Genomic DNA, 19,270 nt, shown 5'->3' with positions numbered 1-19,270 from the left:
TATTTTTTCAACCATTTGATCTCCATTAAATTATAATCACCAGCTTGAGCACAAATGTGCAAAATGTGGTGTGTAAAACGTACGTGTCCCAGATATCTTGCTATGCAATGAATGAACCAATTCAACACATTTAAGAACAATAATATCTTTGAATAAAAACACAAATTAGTTTAAGTCACATTTTCCAAATATGTACTGAAGTTTTGTTAGTCGTTTGCTTTAAAAACACAGCCTTTATGTGAGATTTCCAAACATAGCTGTCTTACAGAGACTCTCCTTGTGTCTCAGTTTCACACAAACAACCACAACATTAAAACCATGTTGCTGTTAACGTTTAGGTTAATGTCATCATGGTAAATGAGAAAGCCTGTGGGGGCATTGTGTGACATCATGCAGCCACTATGAAAAACTTGTTCTGGTGCAGCCTCAAAGGATTTAGAAGTTTGGGTCAACAAACTGGGTACTTTACAGCCCTCCTCGAGCCCTGAGCATCTTTTGTTATGTTTTGTTGTGCATCTTTTCTTGTGTTTACATGGATGATGTGCAACCAAGCAGCACTGTGACGACCTAATCATACTACTTATTTATTTTGTAGTTTCTAATGTACCTGATTACATAGCATAGTTGGAGATTTTTCATTCTGACAAACCCTGAAGCAGTTTTTTTACTTAACAGTAACACCACACTATATTTGTAATGCAAGAACTCTGCAAGATGCACAATTAGAGAGAGGCTACTGATCAAAACCTACAGGTGTCCCTAAAATAACAATTAAACAGACTGTTCTGCTGACCCACCCAGACCTCCTGTGTGTTTTTAACACACTCCTGTAATGCAAACATCAAATCCAAGACGGACCGTATGCTATCTTTGCAGCTAAAAAAAAACTAAAATAATCAATGCTTTTCAGGAGCACATAACTCTGTAACCACCTTCCTACTTTTCTACGCTGTATATACAGTATAAGAGCTTAACGCTGATGAACAGTAAAGGCAGGAGCAGTGCAGTGTGGTGAGCAGAGCCCCAGTGTGTGGAAACAGGCCTCAGTGTGGATGACAGGCCTAACGAGCTAAATATAGCCTTCTGGGTTATCTCCTCTGTGGGCGCAGCGAGTCCGTTGTTGCTTCACATTATTTACGTGTCTGTGCGTGCAGCCTCTCTCTCTCTCTCTTTCATTTCACGCCCCCCCCACACAAACACATCACTATCTCTTGCTCTCTGTGTTGCATACTCATTTTTTTCTCTATTTCATCCCTTCATAGCATCTTTTCCCCTCCCTCCATCTCTTCGCTCCATCCCCTGGCATCCTTTTGTCATTTCCTCTCTCTCATTCCTATTCTGCTTTTTTTTCTTCCCCGCTCTCCTCCTTTCCCTCTGCATATCTCTCCTCTCTCCATCAGTCTCTCCCACCCCTCTTTCATTCTCTTTATCTCTGCTTCCCTTTGTATCCCTCCCTCAACAGCTCCCTCTTTTTTTCTGACACTGTCTGAGCCTTTTTTTCTCTCTCTCTAGCTATCTTTCCCTTTGAGCCTCTGTTTCTCTCCCCTCTCTCTAAATTTCTGTCCCTCTTTCCCTCCCTCTCATATCTGAGCCATGCCTATGAAGCAGCAGAGCAGCGTGTTAGCCATCTACTACAGCACAGCGAGCCCTTGTTCAAATAATACAGCCGGAGGTGCTAAATGTCTGCCATGCTAACCTACATGGATGTGTCATCAGCATCTGCAGTTCCCTGACCTCATGCCACAGGGAACTGTTAAAGCCCAGTGTTGAACCTAAACATACAGCAAAGATACTCCCCCATCTCTCCCACATCTCTAGTTTACCACCGCTGCAGTGATAACAAAGGTTGTGACATTTAATATGCACAAAGTTCAATTAAATGCCACCTATTGCCCCCATCGATGGAAAGACGGAGAAGTGCATCAATCTGCCTCTCCTGCTGGATAAGAAAGGATGGAGGAGCACTGCAGCAGAAAAGGTGGATGTTTGTTTGGGCTACTTGTTCCACACAGTAATTCTGTCAAACCGCAGCCAAAATGGGGAGTGCCAGAGGTCAGGGAAGTGGGTGTTTTTAAAAGTGTGGTTTTCTTTTTTTTTTTTTTAATTTGTGTGTTTTGTGACATTATTTCTTCCTTCAATCAGATTAACTGTGAGGACATATGAGAAGTTCCATCTTCAAATGACCCTTTCCATCTGGAAAAAACAGCATATGTTTCATATCATTTGAAGTGTTATGAGAAGCAAAAGTCGGTCGACAAACCCTCAAGTTTGCTTTGTAGTATTTCATTTATTTAAAGTTTTAGGAACATGCAAAAACTTCCGAATGCGGAGGTTCATCAAAGTATATTTTAATACATGCTGAAATTATGTTGCGACTCAGTTGTAGATTTAAATAACTGAATAAGTAATGGCTTTCCAGCCAACTTGTGTCTCTTCCACTAATCAGTCACTGCTTTGATCACAAGTGAAAACTTAAGGCTCGTGGCGTGTTAAATTTCTATATTTAAATGGTTTTTAAAAAAAAAAAAAAAAAAAAAAAAACCTATATGACTCAAGTATTTGCCTGTGAGAAAAGAATACTAAAGTCAGCAGAGTGACTGAGTAATGCCAGTTGCAGAGCCGCATCACATGAAGTGAGTTGACCCTGAGGGTACAGAAGCAAAGCAGGATGAAAGTACAAATCTTAGAAACAAATCTTTTCATATTTAACTAAGAGGGAAAAAAAGGTGTTTGACTTGCTGTTGGTCACAAGACTGAAAACAGCAGCACGTCCAGTGTTTTCATTATGTCATCAGTTCATTGCAGTTAAACATGAACACAAAATTTTCTCTCCAGGTTTGATCCTTTAGACACGGTCACGGCCCTTATATGCACAGAATGCCCAGTGCATAAGAATGAATTAATATGATGTGTGTGTGTGTGTGTGTGTGTTATATGTTGATTTCCTGCTTGTCTGCGTGCTTTGATTCGTCTCACTGCCAGCTCACCTGTCTGCTTGCTTTTCTCTCATTCTCTCTGTTTGTCTATCTGCCTGTCTGCTTCTCCCTCTTTCTGTCTGTCCATCTATGTGTCTTTCTAGCTTACAGCCCTGATCCCGCCTGCTCTCCCAGGTTCATGAAATGCGAGCAGCTTAGCAGATGGTGCATATCGTATTCTGGTTGGCTCTGTGTTGGTTTTGTACCACAGACGAAGGCTTACAATACATGTGAGCCTTTAGTCACACAGACGCACTGACACAGGGAGCTCAGGCTGTTAGCGCACGAAAAGGACTTTTTCTTTTTTTTAAAAAATAAGCACCAAAGTAACATACTAAAAAATATATAGAATACATATATGTCACATATATTGTGAAGAATAGGAAATGAATGTTATAGAGAGAGAAATTAAGAGAGCAAGATAAACAGCGTGCAAGAAAAACTCCAAAAACAATTACAAAGCCATCCACAACTCCAGAGAGGGAATTTGTAACTTTCTGCTATTATCATTCATATTTAAGAGCCTTCCATCTGCATACAAGATGTTTTTTTAGAGTAAATAATTACTGGATATTAACCAAACGCGTGTCATCATTTCAATAGGATTTTAATGTGTCAACTTTTTGCGAGCTCAGGAGATTTACTCCAGTTTTATTGCTTTCTAATCTACGACAAGCGAGATGTAATTTCCCCAACAACCTCACAAAAGAGACGAAGCAAAATACATCTCTGTTTGACACAGATAACTTCCACTAATATAAATATTAAACAACAATCCAGCAAGAAAAAAGAAAAAGGCCTGAACTGTAATTCTTCTAGAGGAATCATCAGACTGTTGTCAGACAACCTAACAGAGTGCAGCACTGTGAAAGGTGCTTAGACTTACCATGATGTAGTGTCTCTGCATCTCTGTCTTCTCACTGGCCAGTTTCTCACATTCCAGTTTCAGGCTGCATAAAGGTAAAAACAAATAAAAATACAATTTGCATTCATGAAAAAATTAAGTAGTACACGTCAGTCGGATATTGTACTGCTCCCCTGTAGTAGAAGCTTGTGTAAAGCTACCAAAATGAGTTCTGTGCACATGGTTTAGAGGGACACTCAGAAACGCTTCTCTTTATGGGAGAAATAACCAGTAGTGCATGTGTTTTTCTGCACTGCAATTCATCATGCATCCTGTACACGTGTGTATGCATGCATGTGTGTGTGAGTGTGTGTGTGAGGCTTATGCATTTCAGAATCAAAAGAATTACCAGGTTTACTTTCAAAAGTGTTTCAAATTTGCTGCATAAGTTAGTAATGGATTAAATAAAGTAAAAATTATGCAGATGAAGCTTCACAAATTGCTCTCTTATTCAAGTGGGTGTGGGTGTGTTGCTGTGCCTGTGTGTGTGAGTGTGTCTGCTGGGTCTTTGTTGCATTAATATGAATCTGTTCATGACTGTTTAAATAGTTTTTTTTTTGTTTTTTTTTTAGAGTTTCAGAGTTTATAGCAAACATTCAGAAATGTCAGGCAGATTTCTGTCATAAAAAACCGCAGCGTCACACTCTTTATATTTGTATGTGTGTCTCATGCACTGAGATTCACCAATCCAATCAGTTTGGATAAACAGGAGTGATGCCGTACCACAGCGAGCTGTTAACTTACTCACTGAGGTGTGAGCAAGATGCTGGATGTTTTAACCAGCGAGGAAGCCAGAATCCCTTCTGCAGGCTACATGCTAACATGATTATCAGTGAACTCTTATTAATCACATGCAGGCAGCTACTGAGAGAAGCCGCCGTCATTCACAGATTTTTCTGTTTTCTGCGTATACCCATAATACAACAAAGAAATATATCCTGTAAAGGTCAGCTAAAACAGCTAGTGCCATTAACATATTCCGTATATTTTTTTGTATAACCAGAATTTAAAAAGGCTTTCTCAAAGGACCAAGTCTGTGCTGACTGGACAGCTGGACAGGTCTGAAAAGGCACTGTCAACAATTTCACAGCAGCACAGCGGAAATCTGTAATTTGATAACATGTTTGCCAAAAAAAGAAAATCATCAACATACAAAATTCAGGAAATCATTTACTTCCATGAAGTTAAATTATAATGGTTTTCTTTCATGGTGAAAAAAGATGTTCGGGTAACATTTGCACCCCAAAAAGACAAAAAAAACACTGACATTTATTAGGTAAACTTTTACTTTCGCAAAAAATAGGATTTGTTTATATCTATGCATGTTTATGTGTGTTTATATGTGTGACTTTTACCTGTGATATTGAGCCTGGAGGAACTGGAATTCCTCCTTGATTCGGTCCAGAGTTTCCAGGACTGTGAACTTGAAAGACTGGCCAGGCTGCAAGGGGACCTGCACCGTGCAAGAGACAAAGAATGGATGGATGAAAATATGACTGAGGTGAGCCTGTGTGTGCCTGATCAAGAAGGAACAGCAGGAACTGTCCCATTGCTGTGTGCCCACAGGTGCATGGAAACCAGCATCTACCACATGAATGTGTAAGCACAGTTGTCATTGTGTGTGCTTGTGTATTTGTGTGTCAGGGAAAAAGGCAAGGGAAGGGAGGTGGGGGGGGGGTGAGCCAAGATGAAAGTGAGAGGGAAGGTCACTTCCCCTTCCCACACATTATAAAGCCTTGTCCTCTGCCTCTCTGTTCTCCTCCTCCTCTAATGACTCTGCCTCCTTCTCTCCACTGCTTCCACCCTTTTTTTCCTCTCCTCTATTCTCCTCTCCCTCTCTTCCACATTAGCATCCTCTCCACTCTGCCAGGTTGCTAATGTATTCTAGGCTACAAAGAGCTGAGAAGGGAGGAAACATCAAATGAATAACTTATAGGGAATCACGGCACCGTCTCTCACCTGCTAAAAGCTAAAGAAAGGCCCAACAAAACAAGCAACTCCCAGGGGGTCCACCACCACCGCCAGCCCTCCATGTCTGTCTAAAGCGCTTTCGACAGCAGCCCGCCTCCTCCATAGTCTCCATGAAGTTGGAGAAACAAGGGCACTGTTGATGTTTTTGATGCTGTGGTTGTTTTCTTTAGGGATGGGGCTGGAGTACACACAGAGGTTGTCAGTTCTCAGAGGATATCTTTATGTAGAAAACCTTTTTTTCCCTTTGCATTTGTCTCATTTTTCTCTCAATTTAAACTGGTTACCTTTTTTTCTCCACCCCATGGGACTCAGAAAATCCACCCACCAGGTTTCTCTATAAGTTTGCATCATCTCATATAGCCAGTTTACTCCTATGTTAGCATTGTGAGGTTTTTTTGTTTGTTTCTTTTTTATTAACCAGTCAGATAGCCAGGTTAGATATACATTTCAATGACTTTTGCTATGGACAAACCTGCCAACCACTGCAACAGTATGGGATGATACTTTGGGCTACTACAGACTGCTGTGGAAACTACATTTTATGGTAAACACTGAAACTATCATATGATTAATATATTATTTTGGTTTATTTTTTTGGTTTGGACCACGTGAGCTGCAAATCGCTGGCCAGATTGGCACAGAGGACTGTTGCAAGCTGCAGCACTGACACTGGGGATGCTATAATGGGTTATATGTGGTTTTAAAACTTATTTTGGATCTGTAATCACTCTTACAGTACAGAATTCAGCACAGTAAGGTAAAATTTTGTATGCCCAAAGAGGGTGTTATGTTACCATCACTGGCAGTTAGGTTGTAAGCCAGTTGAATTCTTCCCCACGAGGTGAGTTTTATTTACAAGTGGGAAGAGGACTAAGTTAAGCAGGAGCTAAAAAGGCTGACTGATGACCACATGACGATGCAAACAAATCAGTTTCCACCTTGCAAATCTCTGAGTATCCAATGAAGCCATGAGCATAAGGCCACTTTCACATCAGCCTTTTTGATTTGAATCCTTGTCTGTTTGCTCAGAAAGTCCGCTTTGTTTGGGGAAATGTGAATGCGTCAAAAGAATTCTGATTCGGATCAAAGAAGCGGACTTCATCGGCCGACAAACAGGTTTCGGTCCGTATTATGCGGACCAAATACAGGAAGTGGGCTACAAAAAAAAAAAAAAAAGTCACTTCCTGCATTTGACATAGTATTGCATTGTGGGTAGTGATGGCGTTAAGGGTCCTCTGCCTTGTCTGTTGTTCATACTGTGCTCATTGTTGCAGTATATTTCTGCAGTATACTTGTATAAGACAAAATAAAAAAACCCAAAGCAGCGATTGTGTAGCTAAGTAGAGGAAAAATATTTTTCTTCTTCATGTAGGTTTTGTCTTCTCTTATGCTACATACTAGTGCAGCGCCACCTTTGGTGAGAATGGGGATAAATTATTCTAATGGTTTGGCTCGTTTGACTATAGTGCAGGGTGAACACAATCTCAGTCCGCATGGATACATCCCCCTACAACTGAGCCAAATCCCCAGTTGGACCGAGTCTAGCGGATTATACTGACATTAATGCACCCTAAGAAAGAGACAGAACCATAGACCGTATATGAAAGATGGACGGAGGCTTCAGCGGTAAAAAAGTGATGCCTATGCGGAAGTGCATAAAACTGCCGTTCCCCCTTCATCTGCTAGGGGCTGGCTCCAAAAAAGAGCGAATCCCCATAGACTCCCATGTTAAAAAGACCAACTTCACAGTAGATATAAGCATGTTTGCAGCCTGGTTCAAAAATCCATTTTCGGTTTATAGGTCAGGTTCACCTTCATGACAACTGTGGGGGGAGTGAATTTTTTTTCTAACTCGCCCGTTTTAAAGTAATTTAATCTCGAAGTTTGGCATATTTAGGGACGTGTCCTTTTGATTGACAGGTACCAATCTCTCGCTTCAAGTCAGAAGAATGTAGAACAACCACGGTTTTTAGCTGGGTAACAACGTGACTTAGCTTTAGCCCGCTTACCACCGTTAGCTGGTTAGCTCCTGCTATCTCTGGATTAGCTCTGTTAGCTCTTCGGTACAGGCAGCATGGAGTTCGCTCGATGTCAATCATCCACCATGACACCAACAGCCCCCCTCTCAGTTCTACCTCTTTGTCGTCCATCTCTTTATATACAGTCTATGGACAGAACCCAGAGTCCTGCAGCATGTGAACCACTGTGTCATTACCCTCGCCCCACCCTACCCCACCCAAATATACAGTCATCCATAACTTTGAGAAAACTTATTAAAAAGTGAACTGTGTTTAAGGTTGCTGCTGTTATATTCATGTCATGTGTTCATGGTTAACTTTTTCTTCACCTGCACTTATCTATGGGCGCATCCATCGATCCAAACTCTTCGCTACATCGCAGCTAGGTGGCAATCCGTGCATAGCTAAGGCTAAAAGATTGCCGGTTTCAGTGGCGGGGTTTCATTAGTCTAGACAAGCACAATTCAATTAGATTTCAATTAGTCCGACGGCGGAGGTCAGAGAAGCGGTGGGTTCCCCAGTAATTAATCTGCAGAGCCGAGCTGAGCCCGAGCTAAACTGAGCTGAGGCAGGCATAGTGGGGACATCTCGATGGCTGGATGGACACAATACACACAAACCCTGAGGATGTGTGTGTCTGTGTGAGTGTTTGTGGGAGAGGTGGAGGGGGTGTCTGCCAGCAGATCCCCACTGACCTTGATTTACACAACCCACACACACACACAAAAACACACACACACAGACACACATAAACAGTAGGGAAGGTGTGTGTATGTGTGTGGGCGGGGTGGGGGGGGGTGGGGGGTGGGGGGCAATAGATAGCGATCTGGCACACATAGACACACACAAACACGGCCATAAGCACATTGAAAAACACATCAACAAGCAAACACATGCTACTGCGCATGCACATCAACACTTTAAGTACACACCAGCACATACAGAACACACAAACCCAAAGAGGGAGGGTTGGGAGGAATGGATGGATGGAAGGATGGACTGGCAGGAAGAAAAAACTCAGAGGAGAGATGAATATCCATCTGACAGATGGAGGGATGGATGAAGGGAGTGATAGACTAGTCTGACATTCTTACAGAGGAATGAAAGCATGAGCAGAGAGACAGATGATGAAAGAGTGGGGTGGCCACTGACTGAGAGAGATAGCCAGCCATTCATCCGTCTGACACAGAGGGGAAGGGATGAGGATGAGGGGATGGAGATGGAGAGTGCAAAAGAGAGACAAAGACTGCCTTTGCTGTAGTCAACACAGCCTGGTCGCTCTACCTCGTGCACTGTCCATTGGCCTGTGGTAATACGCTCCCACCATCTGCTGCAATCCACACATGAGCACACTGCACTCAAAGTGCTGCTGGCAGGTTACATCAGCAGCACTAAGTCACATAACAAAGCCCATAGTCACAGATCAGGATCAGTGTTTCACCTACCATTATATTATAGAAAGCAAAATGCCAGAAACGTAGTGCACAAGAGATCTGTAAGTTCCAACCATTGGTGTCAACATTACACCCTTTGCTGTCCATTAATGAATGAGATTTTAATTTCTTTCATCTCTTGGACAAAAACTCCAAAAATGCCTCACTTTTGATTTGCCAGCCACACCTTTCTAAATGAGTTTCATAGACCCTGGAGAGATAAAGCTTCTTAAAAGGAAATGAAAAACACAAAAAGACAAGTAAAAAGGACCTCAGGCAGACGGAAAAAATATTTCCTGCTTGTGCTCAGCTTTGTCTGTCAGGATAGAGTAAAAACATTTAAGGATGCAAGGATCAAATTAGTTCATACTTTAAAGTAATTAAAAAAATTAAAAAAATAAAAAATAAGTCTTCTCAAGGACACTTAAACCAACAAGTGCAAAACTGTGCTTGAAGCTACATTGGCTATATATGTGCAGTTCTGCAGTGTTTACAAAGATGGAGGCATTAGCAAGTCATGCCATATGTACACCACAACAAACATTTGTTGTTGGAGTTTTTGTGTGTTTCATAGCTCCTGTATTGTGGCAGATGGCAGTCCAGACTGTTAGGGGTGCAGTAAGCACGGCACAAAGGGCAGAAAATAAATCCTACAGCTTCCTGCATTTTCATATGTTTTTACATACATGTGAGGAGCCTATCATCCAGCATGGGGGTCTGGTTGTCAGAGTCCACCAAGAGGAGTAGAGGGGAGAAAGGGAGTAAAGAAGGCTCAGTTGTGCATGAACACGCAAATACAGAAAGCTTCACTCTACATCACATTTTGAATGAGCAAGCAGAGAATTAGGAAAGATTATCTATGGGGGGAGGAGAGGTGGTTGAAGCCTCTAATGTATCGTATACCAGGTCAGAGGTGAGGCTTAGTTGCCTTAACGATCACCTACATTTGGGTGTGTGTGTCTGTTTGTCCGTGTGACTGACCACTTATGGCTCTAATAACAAGACTTCGTTAACTAGCCATATATGTGACATGATGACATGTGAGCACACGTGACAAAACGAAACAGTTTTGACACAATGATCGCTACGGTCAGTGGCACGAAGAAAAAAAAATATATGGATGTTGCAAAGTAAAGTTGTCCTCCTCTGATTTAGCCACCACAAAAGGAAAATTTACTCATGATTGATGATCAGAAGAAAAGTGTGAACCCAACTGCAAGACACATAAATCACGACAGACAAAAGCTTGGCGACTCCTGCACTACTTTTTTGAGAAAAAGCTTATGTGAAGCTTTTGTGCTCTACTTTCCATGCCTTCTATCCGTAATATATCTAACAATTACTATATAGTTATTTATTTTTACAGTGTGCCTTTAAATCCATAAAGGGAGTATTATATACCTATTGAAACATGTGAAATTACATCCCATTATAACATGTTGCCCAGATTCAACAAATTAGTGTTGCTGTGCTTAAATACCCACTGTTTTAATGATTAAGTTATTGTTTAAATCATCTTAAAGACAACAAACCTTTATCAAAACGCTCACAAATGAAGTCATTTACCTTATTTCAGCGTTGTATTCTAGCTCATTGCCACACTTATTTGTAGTCACACTCTGTGCTTTTGTCGCCTTCTTTCTGAAGGTCAGTCCACTTGTATCTGTCTCTGTGTCAGTCTGACTGTCACATAGAAGCTTTCTGTTCAAGCTGCAGCCTGTTTTTCCACCACTGGCAGTTGTTGCACGAGAGAGGCAGCAACTGTGAGACAGATGCACATCTGGGAGTTATTGGGAAAGACATGAGTTGTTTGTGTTCTCCGTCTATCTGTTTAGCTCCTGGCACACTTTTGACCATTCACACGGTATAAGCAGGCATGTCTATGCATGAATGCATTAATTCGAACAAAACACCCAAACATTTTCTCTATCTAGTGCCCCAACTATTACGGCTCCACCTCCTTTTTCTCTTCTTTCACACTTTACTCCTTCTTACTCCCTTTGTTCTTCCTGCATTTCTCCGAGACAAGCAGAGACACATTCAGATTCAGCGCATTAAATAATAAGTGGCTGGTGAAATATTTAGGGAAAAAAGGCACATGAATAGATGAGAAATGCCAAGTGTGGAAGAAGAGTGTCAGTGCCCCATGTGTGTTCGAGTCTGCTGAAGTGTGCAGCAATAAGCACGAGCAACACTCCATTGGTTCAGACTGTGGTAGACTGAATAAAGGTTGAGGGAAATGCATCTTAGATATCAGCCGTCATTTCATAACGCCTCCGTACAGCTTTTCCTGTATTTCCACAAACCGGTGAAAGGGTCTTGATAACGAAGAGAAAGCCACCTTGTCAGTTTCCAAATAATGTTATCTCATTTCCAGTTGATGGTGGGTTCATTGTGCGGAAAACCAGCAAACATCTTCCCCACTTGCTTGTTTTTTCCCAACCAATCATTCAGACTGTAAAATAGTCAACAACCATATGAACCAAAAATCACAGTTGTTTAATAAGCCTGCCAGTTTACCAGTTTACCAGTCAGCAGTCAGTCAGTCACAGAGCTAGCCAGTTAACACTGCAGCTCCCCAGTTAGCCACTAAGCCAGCGGTGGATTACAAATCAGGGAAAGATTGGCAGCCACATGAGTGCCTGGACTCCGTCCAAGCTTGGCTCTGATCATTTCTTTTAATGGCAAAGAAAAGAACACGAAAGGCAGGATTTGAGGATAGAAAATGGCCTGCTTTTAATCAGAGAGCAGAGTTAATCTGGTGGCTGCTGGTGTCTGATCAGGAGTTCTGGGTTGCTTGTATGACTTTTGCTCCTTCTGTGTGTGCGTTGTTTTATTGCTTTATTGTTTTTACTTGGCTTTTTTTGCTTTTTGGTTTTGTTTTTTTTAAATGCAGCCTTTGAAATGCTTGGTGAAATTGAATGTAAACAAGACAAGGGCAATGGAAAGGATAGGAGAAAGTCATCTGTGGGAGGTGACAGTGATCTGTTGTGCTGTTTACCATTCATGGCTTTCATTATAGCCACAAATGCCGGGGAAAAACAAACTGCTTGACACAGCGGTATGCAAAAAACAGACAAGTCTAATGAGTGTGAAAGCGAGCACTACAGATCTACATGTCTGAAAAAGAACTATAAATGCATCAGCCAGCCATTATAAATATAGTCAAGTCATTAGTAAAGTGCTGTCACTGTAACAACAAAGTAACACCTTATATAAAAAAATGTCTTCAAGGTACACACATAAAAACCATATTTTATTCAAGGATTTCTGTGACCACATATTTAGAATTGTTACCCTTATCATGGTCAAAGGAGAGAGAACCTCTCCCCTTGCACACTCAAAGATAATTACATATTTCATTTGCAACCGTTTTCCAGCAGTTAAATTAGTTTTACCCTCACACAGACTGACATGCTTGCTACTTTGATATTTACTCACCTTTTTTTTCCTCCTTATCGCTTTTACTTTTATTCAGCTAAGGCGTTTTATTGTCATTGCTTACATTACAAAAGCAGTAAGTGACTGAGTGACGGACAAGGACAATGTGATAATAAACCCTACAGCAGGTTAGGTAAGCTGTCAACGGGGAAGTTTTTAATTCAATGACAGCTGCAGCTGTGGAGTACCAACACCTTCTGCAACTACGCCGATGGTCGAGGTCCAAATTTCTCTCTTTCAATTCTTTAGTCGCTTTATTTTCTGTGCAGCAGATTATTTTGTGTTCTGCAAAATAATCCCTGTCTTCATCTGCATCCTGCTGACAACAGCGACTACGACCTCTCGGACTGGACAAAAACTTGTGGTATACATAAGAAAGTACCGAGCAACAACGTACATCACACACACACACACCGCAAAACCTTTTACAGCTTTACATGAATGTGCAGATAAAAGAACAGAAGCCTGCTGTGCTTGTTTTTAAAGCAGATAGATAGATGGATAGATGGATAGATAGATAATGTTGAAATCTAAAACCCATGCTTTTTTTTTTGCATGTACTTGAAGTCTGACTTAGAATCCATCCACACACACACACACACACACTCACACTCACACACCTGTAACTGGGATGTAGCCGCCAGTAAAGAACTTGTACACTCACAGCAAAAGTTAAGATCTAACTGGTACATCAGAATTTATTATTATTATTGTCAGAAAACAGTGAACACACATACACACAAACCAACCTTACCCTCTTTCCGCTACACACCGACACATATCTAATCAGCTGCAAGCGCACACCCAAACTCTTTAACGGAGACACAAGAATACAGAAATAAAGCAAAAGTTTTGGGATCTCACATGTTTCCATTCTTATCCACCTTGCAATGATAATGTGATGCGTTAGAGAGTCCTCAAACAGATGGCACGGCCCCAAAACAGTCCTGATTTCACCATCATGTGTGGGATTACATGACAAGACAAAGTTGAACTGAATCCACAGAAAATGAGATTTAAGTCCTCTTTGATGTTTAAAATAAGTGACCTGCCAAGTAGCATTAAAACCTCAAAGAGCCGTGCGGATTTGTTTTAGTTTTCTTGTGTTTGGAGAACGCTGACTGATAAACATTAGTTAATAATGGCACGACTTTTTATAATCAACTTTTCCAATAAGGTTTTACACAAGCACACACACAAGGGAATAATACAGTTACACACAGGCACTTCAAAATGCAAACAAACTGCACAAACAAAGCCGAACTGAACCTCACAATGAAGAAGCACACACTGAAAAACACACATTCACACCTATTTAAGTCGACACACATTGTAAATACAAATATGTATCCACTCACAAAGCAGTAAGGGGACAGGAACACACACACATTAAAGACAAACACACCACACACAACCCTTGCAAATTCACATGCACACACAGTTCTGATAAGGCTCGCCACAAAAAAATCCAGTGGAACCAATTACAGCTCCACTCGCCTGGCAAATCAGCCCTTAGCTTTAACCCTTTCCCACCACAGAGCGAGAAGAACAAAGTCCCGGTTCTCTGATAAATGTCATCATAATAATAACACAAAATAAGGCAATTCTAGCTTTAGGTGAACTTTTTAGCCATTCATACTAAAGACATGGTTGTCACCTAGAAAGGAACACAGAAGGGAAGGAAGGACGGCTCGGTGGTCAAGGCACCATGTAGGACCATCCCATACAAGGTTGTACAGGACTATACGTACTGACTAAACATACATGGTTCCTACAGACTTTGGCAACAAATGAAAATCATTTCTCAGACTAAACTACAGCAACAGATGTAAGTTCATGTTACTTATCAAAACGTAAATAACTTCACTGTTCTGTAACTCAGAACCACCAAACCACAGAGCAGAAACCCTGACTTTTTCTTTTAGCATAACAGCTGACTGATCTACCAAAAACAATGTCAACCAACATTTTATCTACCGGGGGAAAAGTCTCTAGGACAAAAAGTCACCAAATGTTAGTGTAGAAACACAACTTGATCATTTTAACTAATTTCTAGGGTGTCAGGTACTGTTTACATCCAGAGTACGGGGACTCTGACACACGCTCCATGCAAGGTGTCCTGAAGCAACTCTGCCAGGCCAGAGGTAGGCAAGTTCTGTCCCAAAGTGCCGCAGTCTTGTTTTAGCTGTTTCCCTGCTCAAACACGCCTAGTTCAAATTAGATGGATGCAGCAGAATATCCAGCTCTGCTCAGTAATTTCTTCATTTGAATTGGGTGTGTTGATACAACTTGCAGGATTGCACACACTCATGTCCAGCACCAGGTTTTATTTTCACTTCGCTGCATCCTTGAGAGCAAATTGTGGCTCCTTTTTTTAGCAGGTTAGAGCAAGTTCAACTTGGTAACCACCCAGAAAAGGTACAGAGTTTGTTAGCATGCGGCGCCAGCGGACGGCTGTGAGGCAAACCTTCCTACATATATACATTTTAAACGATCCGAGCAATGAAGTGGTACAGAAAGACAAAAAAAAAATCCTATTGCAGCAACGACATATTCCAACATTTACCCAGTGTGTAACCACATGCACTCTGAAGTAGGGAAAAGCAAACACACATGCAGGCACACACACGCGTTCTCTCCACCTTCACACCTCTCTGCAGATCACATTTCATAGCAACACCAGAAATAAAGTTCCGCTGGCAGAGGACGGCTGCAGAGGAAAAGGGAGAGGGAAGAAAAACAGAAGAGAGACAGAAAGAGCGAGATAGGGGATATCGATCTGTTGGAGTTGGCTCAATCTGGCACTGAACTTTATCGCAAAAGCAGAGCATCGCAGCAGGAAGCTCTCTGATACGCCTCTAAAGGAGAGAACAGAGGAATGTTCTCACTCTACACTTCATTCACATCTCTCATTCATTTCCATTCCTCCTTCCACCACCACCACCAGCAGCAGCGTTTTTAAGGAATTTTTCTCCAAGTCTTTTATTTCTTTACAGGTTCTTACATCTCATACTCTCTCCCTTTGTTTTCCACCTCTCCCTGTTCCCCTGCATCTTTTCCAGTGGCTTATTAGCATTCTCTCTGTTCATATAATTGATTCCTCATGCCTTCCTCTTGTGAAAATGTCATTCATAATTCTATGTGATAGCTGGCTGGCTGGCTTGCTGGCTGACTGGTGAGTGTTGAGCTGGCTGGTTTAGATGGCTGACTGGGAGGCAAAGTGGCCACTGACCCATTTGTAGCAAATACAAAGAGACTGACAACCAAATCTGATCATAACAACCAGATCATGGACCTTGTGAAGTGAGTGGCACGAGCTAGACTCGGCCTTAGCTGTTATTCATCCCTCTGTGCTCTTTAGTCTGTGTAACCTTTATTTTACCCTGCCATGTAAATTAACTGCAAATTCTCACTGCTGATGGAGGGTGAAACTGAAGGAGGTAAGGGACTTTAAAGAGGTATTAAAGGGGAAGTACTTGTGCACTCATGGCCTTCCTTAGTGGTAATGGAAATGAATTAAGTAGAACTCAGCCATCAATTAAACGGTGTGTGTGTGTGTGTGTGTGTGTGTGTGTGTGTGTGTGTGTGTGTGTGTGTGTGTGAGTTTTTGCTCAGCAACAGAAATGAGTAAATGGATAGCTAACGGCCACATCGACTCTTCACATGTACACACACATTAATGCAGTCAGATCTGTTCACACACATACCGCCAGGCACACTAACAAGTAGCCTACTAAACAATAATACACACGTGCTTATATGCACACATGCTGGCTGAGAAGAGCGGATTCAGTTATATGCCACCTACACAGCCAATCTTCAACAACATCTCAATGGCACCTGGCTGCAACTGACTGAAGGAGATGTGTGTGTGTGCGCGTGCGTGTGTGTGTGTGTACATGTACATAACAGAGAGTCTCTTAGCCCAAACACCCGAGTCCCCTCCTATCATGTCTCCCTACTCATATTACAGCATAGTTCATTTAACTAAACGAGAGAGGGACAGGTGAGACAGGCTGGAACAAACTGAGACATGGTGAAGCAGAAAGAGACGTTTCAGAAATGGGGATCTAAAAGGACACAAGTACAGAAGCAACAAAAAGAATGAGAGAAAAAGAAGCAGGACACACACTGGAGTTGAAGTACAGTGAGAAGCAACAATGAGGAGACAGAGAAAGCGTGAGAGACGAGGAACTTACCGGATGCCTGCCCTGAGGGTACATGATCCCAGGAGAGGAGAGGCTTCCAGTCCGTTTGATGGCCAGGTTAGTCCCCTGGCCCTCCACTCCTCTGCCCTCCACTGGTTACACTGCCACACACACTCCTGCACACACAAACCCACGCGCACACGCAGAATCTCTCACACTCTGTAAGTCCAGTCCCAGCTGCTTAGGTGGGTTGAGCACAGCAGTTTTCACTCTTCTCTCCGCTTTTCTCCGTGTTTGTCTTTTAACACAAATTCCTGTTGACACACAACCGAGGAACACTCAGGATGTCGACTTGTTTATCCAGCAATGTCATGATACAACGGAGCACCACACTTTACCTCCTTCGTCTCTCCCAACTGAAACCCAAGTCCCAGTTTCTCCTCGTCGTTCCTCAGAGTATCTGTCCTCCTTTTCCCCCAGCTTGATCAGTAGAGGTCCACACACAGTGACATGACAGAGAATTTCATCCAGGCACACTCCCCTCTTCTACTTCTTCTCCTCCTCCTCCTCTTCCTACTCTTCTCCCCTCTTTCCCTCGCGCCCCTTCACCCGGCGGTCCAATGGCGAAACATACAAACATAAACACTCACTCAGCTCAACCAAATAGTCCTCTTCTCTGCTTTTTCCTCCTCTGACACACTGAAGCCTTGACTGCTGCAGCAGGAAAAAAGAAGGAGAGGAAGAAGAAGGATGGAGGGAGGGGAGAGGAGAGAGTGGGAGCTTTGTTTTTAATCTAAATGTGGAAAAAAAAAAAAACGCAAGAGGAAAGCAGGAAAGAACAGCAGGTCAGTGGAGGATCCAGCGGGCTTTTCAGCAGCAAGCCCTAGACTGTAATATATTGTGCCTGTTGGCTTCAACACAAACACGACAGGCTGCTAAAGCTCCTCTTAAGGTGGAACTGAGTAGATAGACAGCCACTCACACACAGAGGGAGAGAGAAAGGCAAGAGATGGATCCATTTTCAATTGTGGTCAGACACACAAAGCAATCAGTCATGCACAAAGGCTCAGGCTCAAGCTGATATGAATCGAGATGCAAACACACAAACACCCAGACGCTCATAAGCAAATTCATGACAGCTATGTGGAGACACACAAAAGTCACCACAAATCCACAAGCAACTAGCTGCACACACACATATTAGTCACTCCGAGTGATAAGTTTATCAGCCAGTTTACGGCTTGCTTTAAAATACATCTTAGATGTCTTAATAATGATTCAATGAAGCTTGACTGGATACAAATCCAGGTTGAAATGGTTCTGGGTTGCAAAACGACTCTTCTGAGTCCTCAAACCACCAGCAGAGACAGTCTGAGAGGCATCCGGATGTTTGGGAAGTGTAATACATCATGTCAGAGCACATACATCCACTCCCAGCTCTTCTCAAATGAACCCAAAGTTCATGAAAGCAAAGTAAACCAAAACCAAAACCCGATCTGGAAAATTCAGCAGCTCTTGTCCACACCTCAAAAAGACCGAGCAAAGTTGATTCAGCTCATTTCCTCCTTTTAACTGAGAGTTTTTGCTTTTATTAATACATTCAGTTGGAGATTATGGCTTGTTTCAAGGATTCTCTACATATTTATACTGCAAATAATCATCTGAATGATTTGAAGTTTCAAGATTTATATTCTTCGCATTCAAGCCACCAGAATGTGGCCAGTACGTTGTGGCTGTAAAGTGCCTCCTTTCTGGATTTTCACCACTCCACCTCTGTGCTTGACATTGCAACAGAGTTTCCTTTCCTTTAGTTCTGTTTCTGTATTTTTATGGTTACATATTAACATTTTGGTCCCATCTGTCCAAAAGACTTTGTTCCAGAAACCTGAAGTTTGTTCTGATGTTCTTCTCTTCTGCAACCCTTCCAGACATACCCCGTAACCAAGGATAGATTATCCATTGGGCATTGTGGGTACAGGCCCAGGGGCCCACGCCCACTTGGTGTGTTGCTATTGGTACTACTGGCTGAGAGATGTTAGAAATGTCCTTTCACAGTGTATCATTCACAATTTCACAATGTTGCTGTGGGGGAGGGGGCCCCTGCACACTCTGGGCCCAGGGGCCTGTGCACTTTTAATCTGGCCCTGGCCGTAACAAACTTCAACATTTGGCATGCAAATTGAGGACTTGCAGTCTAAGATTTTGTTTTGAAGTTCCTGTAAACATTGCATGGTCTAACCTTGGTGCGAACATGCTGGGATGTCCATGGGAAAACTTGGAACTGTATTGAGTATTTCTACTTTTGAATCCTTTTTCTCACTGAAGAATGACGCAAAATCATTTTGAGCTGCCGTTATAACCCTTCTTAGATTGATTATTA

The 19,270-nt window shown here is 42.1% G+C and overlaps 1 protein-coding gene across 2 annotated transcripts in view; it reads right to left on the bottom strand.

Moving 5' to 3' along the window:
• The window catches only part of tle2b (TLE family member 2, transcriptional corepressor b), a 75,939-nt gene extending 58,270 nt beyond the window's left edge, over positions 1-17,669 (bottom strand). For both annotated transcript variants that reach the window (XM_079244652.1, XM_079244653.1), the window contains exons 1-4: positions 17,289-17,669; positions 16,942-17,204; positions 5,235-5,332; positions 3,862-3,925 (exon numbers count right to left, since the gene is read on the bottom strand). In XM_079244652.1, coding sequence (XP_079100778.1) covers positions 3,862-3,925; positions 5,235-5,332; positions 16,942-16,965 — 186 coding nt within the window. In that variant the 5' untranslated portion in view covers positions 16,966-17,204; positions 17,289-17,669. The remainder of the gene's footprint in view (positions 1-3,861; positions 3,926-5,234; positions 5,333-16,941; positions 17,205-17,288) is intronic.
• Positions 17,670-19,270: the final 1,601 nt, after the last annotated feature.

Source organism: Telmatherina bonti, assembly GCF_933228915.1.
Source record: "Telmatherina bonti genome assembly, chromosome: 8".
Classification (NCBI taxonomy): domain Eukaryota; kingdom Metazoa; phylum Chordata; class Actinopteri; order Atheriniformes; family Telmatherinidae; genus Telmatherina; species Telmatherina bonti.
This window is presented reverse-complemented; position numbering and strand designations above follow the sequence as displayed.